The sequence below is a fragment of the Dermacentor albipictus genome, chromosome 2, assembly GCF_038994185.2.
Source record: "Dermacentor albipictus isolate Rhodes 1998 colony chromosome 2, USDA_Dalb.pri_finalv2, whole genome shotgun sequence".
NCBI classification, from domain to species: Eukaryota; Metazoa; Arthropoda; class Arachnida; order Ixodida; family Ixodidae; genus Dermacentor; species Dermacentor albipictus.
This window is the reverse complement of record NC_091822.1, coordinates 96,869,657-96,875,656: the sequence shown is the minus strand read 5'-3', so window position 1 is coordinate 96,875,656 and position 6,000 is coordinate 96,869,657. Positions and strand designations below refer to the sequence as shown.

Here is a 6,000-nt window from a genome sequence, read left to right as displayed (position 1 = left end):
AGCTATGAATTTCAGCTCTGCAAAATGAACAGCAGATAGAACTAAAACAGCGGGTACAATATGAAATCGGCTTTGAAAAGATGGTTTGTAGGGTCACATTAACAGGATGCAGTATTAGCCGAACAAAAGTGTCCAAACATTGCATGCTCGGGCAACTAGTAGCAACCTTTCATGGGAAGTGGGCCAGTCTCCTTGATGCTAAATTCAAGGACATCCGAGGACGTGAATGAGTTGACAAATCAACAGAATTGTGAGACGTCCACATTTGTGACACTTTAATATTAAATTTTTCACACATTAGGCTCTGTGCAGTTGTGCATGCCCATCAGAGACGAGGAACAAGCAATGGTTAGTGAACATAAAATATCGCTTTATTCATTGCAGAACAAATATATAACATGGACGTATGCGGTGGTCCGAAATTTCCAAAGGAAATGCAGTGCACACAGAGTAGAAAAACGGCAGCTCCGAGTATCGGCCACAGCTTCCAACAGCGTGGCGCAAGGTGATCCTGCACCCGCATCAACTGGAATGTTGGTAGTATGTCACTCACTTGTACAGGGCCTGAAAAACAAAGAGTGAGACAGAGAAAAGGAGAAAGATGAACATATCTGCCCAATGCGAGTGCTGATAGACCCCAACCTTTTATTTTATGTCAACTGCAGATCCTCTAACAAATGGAGTGCTGAATACTTTGTTTTGCTTTACTTTATAATGTTCATAGTTCTATATGAACGTAATGTTCTATACTAGGTCTCCCAGCTATCGTGCAAGTCCTAGAAAAAAGAAAAGCAATGCCTTCCATGTGGGCGAAACCAACTGTACGTTGTTGGCAGAAATCTGAAAAAGTCGACTATTTTTGCTGCCGCTCTACAGCTGCATCGTGACTTTGCAAATGTATGATTTCTAACAAACTATACTGCGTTATAAATGCAACAATTTGCAGTGATTATGCAGATGTGCACAGGCTCACTGCCCTGCTGTGTGCAGAAAACTATGACTGCTTGTAAACTCAGGAAGGTAAAGCACAATAAAAGTCCTGCAAGAATTGGCAAGCATTAACATTACACATCATTTCCATGGTACGTAGGTGAACGAACGCAGCGCCAGAGTTCCCACGAGTAAGTAGCACCACCGTACCAACCAGTCCACGTAACAACTTCCCTCTGGTGTGGGAAACCCTACGGTGTGTAGCTGGGCTTAGCAGCGTGTAGCATTCTGAACCAACCTGTTTGACGAACCGGGGCAGGGCCAAAGCTGCCTGGTGCATCTCGGGCGAGTAGTACCGGACCTTCATGTTCCGCAGCTGCTCCTCACTGAACTTATGCAGCGGGCTATGGAAGTCCGTGTCCTGCACAGCCACGCATCGACAAAAGAAACAACATCACTTCACTGCATGCACATGGATGCATGATGGCAAACGAATGCAAACTCAAAGGGACTGGCAAAGCAAAGAACACACCAGGCACATTGCACGCTTAAAAACAATCACGCGAGGACAATACAGGAAGCAATAACTGCAGATGTTCTGCTGAAAAAGCTGTAGTCTGCAATCCTACTCCACAGTGGCCTGCATATTGAAACATGACTGCGTCACATGTCTGGTTCTAGAAAAAGGTATGTCGAGTACATGTGTCACAATTAACTTTTTGTTTACATAAAGTAAAGCATGCAAAGGCCTATACTGTACCTTTCGGTTCCTCGCATTAACATAAGTCGGTTAAAGTGCTTACTGTATTACCTTGATTCTAACGTGCACTTTGTTTTTTCAGGACAAATGTACTAAAATACTATCAGTGCATTATATTCAAGCATGAAATCAGAGCTACAATGACAAGCCAATCGTCATTGGCATTTAAAGCTTCTGTAATGTAATCTACACATTGCTGCAGCTGCGGGTATAACTTTGTGCCTGCTTTGTAAGTTCGGCTGCTGTGATCTGCAAGGCGTTTAAGAAATGCGACATCTCAAATACCACAGACAGCACTGAAGATTATATGCTCTGGGCTGTTAATAGTTATGAGGAGGCTTCCAATAGTTAGAATGGGTAATGCCCAGTTTACTGTGGCTTGGATGCAATGGATCTGCTCTTTCGAAGCGAGTACGAATCGTCATTACTCTCCGACTCATGCAATGAAAAAAATGGTAAGCGAACGAATAAGGGCATTGCATTTGTAATTTCTTGATGTATGAAAATTAGGTTGCATGTTACGATCAAGGGCGTTGCATTTTTCATTCCTTACCTCGAAATACAGGTATGCGTTACGACTGAGGGTGCATTATAAATGAGTAAATACGGTATGTAAACGAGGAAATGCTTTGCCAGTACTAGCAAGCAGCTGTTTGGACCAAGGCTGCAGAGGCAGCGACAAAAGTTGTGCAAAGAGCACTGTAGGAAGCAGCCAACTACAATCACATTAGCCATTTTGCCATGGTTTAGCACTGCAGGCTCTACTTGGCAATGCAAAGGCTAATTTCATGTTCGTTATCAATAATCCTTTCAAAGTTGCTGTTGTTTCAAAATTTGATGCACATTATCCTGGAGAATCACAAATCCTTCGGCTAGTGCTCTAATGTTAGCTGCCTAGCCTGCAAAAGAAAATGTCCAATGAAAGCAATAAAGCATAAGACGAAGGCCTTTGTGTACAGCTCTGTAACAACACCGCTCAGTTCAACTTATTATTCAAGCATATAATTAAAGCATTTGCAATAGGAGTGTGCAAATATTTGAAATTTTCAATTGAATGCGATGACAGCAAAAGTGAATGGCTCTTGCTCTGCTATTTATATTGCATGTGAGAATTCTCTATCTGAGATTATCAAACATTCGTTTCTGTTCAAACATGAGATACTATAACAGCACTTATTAGAGTCTACAGGGAGAAAGATTAAAAATAATATTCTGGGGATTCATGTGTCAAAATCACGATACGATTGTAAGGCATGCTGTAGTGGCAGAATCAAGATAATTTTGACCACCTGGGGTTCATTATCGTGCGCCCAATGTACGGTACACAGGCGTTTTTGCATTTCGCATCCATCAAAGTGTGGCCACTGTGGCCGGGATTTGGTCTCGCATAGTCAAGCTCAGCAGCATGACGCTAAACTCACTATGCCACCATGGCGGACCAAGAGAAAGACTGATGCAAGTTATGATGCAAGATGCAAGTTATGAATGATTTAGTTGCTCGAGAGCTGCGGCTCCTGCTCAGAGGCACCAGTTTTTGAGCAAAAGCCATAGAGCAGATAACTTGTTTTCAATATTTCCCATCCATTCAATAAAGATGTGTCACCTTTAGATAGCATACGAATTTGTTTTAACTAAGGCAAAGCAATTTATCATTAAACCGGTCTCACCATGTCTGAATCCCTTTAAAAAGACACTTGTAAAAGAATCTCTCTCTTTCTCTCTCCCATTAAAAATGCTGTCCTGCGCAGTAGTATTTCACTTAGCTACAAAGAACATTACGCTCTACCTACATTTGGTGACGAGCCATTGCTTTTTTATTACTGTCATTGTCATGGTTAACCACATGCGATCACCTTTCAGTTTGTCACATACGAGCTCCTCAGTTGACCAGACATCCAATTGGGAAAGGCATTACATGTGTCAAAATGTAAATCATCCATTCTTTTACTAAATGCACTCCACACAACTTTTATACTTCACCTCGTTTATAAGTATTCCATATCCACCTGGAAATGTCGCTATTCGCACACTCATCGTTTGCATTCCTCTAGCAAAATGTCAGCCCAACAGCCAGACAAAACAAGTGGGCACATCAGTTCGGCTGAACAGCAGAATGGCCAAGAGGGCACCCAGCCCTGTGTGGGGAGTGGCTCGTCCCAATCTTTTACACACAAGAGCCGCAGAACTCACAGGCGATGTGGAGCAGAGCAGGAAACCGATCTGTCCGCTGGGGTAGGTGGGCGTGTAGATTGAGGCATAGTTGACCACTGGAAACAGGGTCCGGCACATGTCCATCATCTCTTCAATAAGCTTCAGATCAAACCACATGGACTCGCCTGTTTCAACGAGAAGACGTGGAAAAAATTATCAAGTTGGCCAGAAACATTTTACTGTTGCCACGCTGAATTGCACTCATGCAACGAGCAGGAAATGAGCAAACGTTCATGTCGAAACACAGTCATGAGCATTTCTCCTCTGTTACCTTGTGTGGACACCCCCAAAATAAGGCAATTTCACATGATAGTCCTTGTTTAAGGGCAAATCATCATTTTAGCATAAAGAGTGCTAACCTTGCCAGTAAAATAATGAATGAATACCCAATGTCTATTCCATTTGTTCTATTGCAACTTAAAAAAAAAAAGAAGACTGAGCAACTTCAAAGCATTGGTCGCATTACTGCTGATGACACAATAGACAAATTCAGCCTGCCAGTCAGGGCCAGCAATGCACCTTCTATCACATCTTTTTCAAAGATCTATAAACGTGTATCCTATATCACTGTAAACGTGAAGAAAGGGGGTTAACCGAGGGGCCCGATTTTTTATTAGTCATATCATAAGAAGCCAACAAACAGTGACCCCAAGGACAACATTGGGGAAATTACTTGTGCTTAATAAATTAAATAAAGAAACGACAAACTAATGCAAATTAAAGTGGATGAAAAAACAACTTGCCACAGGTGGGAACCGAACCCATAACCTTCGTATTTCACGAAGCACAAGTAATTTCCCCTATGTTGCCCTTGGGGTCAATGTTTGTTGGCTTCTTATGATATGACTAATAAAAAATCGGGCCCCTTGGGTAAACCCCCTTTCTTCTCGCTTATTACATAACGAGGGTCTCGAATCCGGCAACATTGATGCCTTCAGGTAGCATGTGTGGGTTTATTGACCAGTTGCACAGAGGAAGGAAACTAAGGAGAGGCCCTGACGTCACTCTTTGTGAAGCTAAAGTGAAGCCGGAAGTTGGCGTTGCTCATGGCGTTGCTCCGCCTATCGGGCCAGCTCTCCTCTCTTGTTTACATTTCTCGCGAAACCACACCGCGCTGTGCGCAACCGTGCTGCTCGAACCCGCGCACTCCGCAGCAATACTAAGCAATCGTTTGCACGTTAGCGTGATTCCGCGAAAAAGGGCAAAATTGCCCGCGAATATTCCTTCGTCCGTAGCCATTGCCGTGGCGCGGTACATAGCGTACAGCGTTGCATGCGCATTCGTTTCACGAATTTTAGTTCCTCCTGCCCCACCTGGCCACAGCAACAACCGGGAGAGCACGGTCCGGATAACGCAGCGCAACAAAACACGATGACCAACGCAAACTTGCCCGCACGGCGCTTTTGCCACGGTACGAAACCTACGGAGCAACACGTGTGAGCGCAAAGAACCAAAACAAAGCCGCCATCGTGGCCCAAAAGGTGTGGCCGTTACGGCAAAGAAATACAAAATCAGCAAAAAAGAGGAGAACGTACTACGTCACTTCCTCCACACTTTTCTCCTAGCGCGCGGAGGGGGTAGGGCCTCTCCTCAGTTTCCTTCCTCCATGACCAGTTGCCTTCACCCCAAAAGATCACGTTCTCGTGACGCCGGCGGCAAAAAGGACATTCCACGTCCGCTGTCAAGGTCTGTGAGTGGCGTGGCGCTGGCTAACACTTCCAGTGTTCTACTAGGGCACATAAATACCCAAGAAAGGGGATGGGGAAACGGCGCCGCTGTAGCTCAATTAGTAGAGCATCGCACGCGAAATGCGAAGGTTGTGGGTTCGGTTCCCACCTGCGGCAAGTTGTTTTTTCATCCACTTTAATTTGCATTAGTTTATCGTTTCTTTATTTCATTTATTAAGCACAAGTAATTTCCCCTATGTTGTCCTTGGGGTCAATGTTTGTTGGCTTCTTATGATATGACTATATCACTGTAGTATCACATAGTTTAGCTTTTTCCCTACCACAGGAAAAATAGGTGTTTTTTTTTTTAGGTTACGCCAGATTTTTTTTTTTTTCTGAAGGAACTACTGCACTCAATATTTTATGTAATGC

General features: G+C 43.7%; 1 protein-coding gene across 3 annotated transcripts in view; it reads right to left on the bottom strand.

Annotated features, from left to right (window-relative positions):
* Positions 1 to 349: 349 nt before the first annotated feature.
* The window catches only part of SpdS (Spermidine Synthase), a 31,788-nt gene continuing 26,137 nt past the window's right edge, over positions 350 to 6,000 (bottom strand). For all 3 annotated transcript variants that reach the window (XM_070533791.1, XM_070533788.1, XM_070533789.1), the window contains exons 7-9: positions 3,881 to 4,026; positions 1,229 to 1,351; positions 350 to 564 (exon numbers count right to left, since the gene is read on the bottom strand). In XM_070533791.1, the coding sequence (XP_070389892.1) occupies positions 550 to 564; positions 1,229 to 1,351; positions 3,881 to 4,026 (284 nt within the window). In that variant the 3' untranslated portion in view covers positions 350 to 549. The remainder of the gene's footprint in view (positions 565 to 1,228; positions 1,352 to 3,880; positions 4,027 to 6,000) is intronic.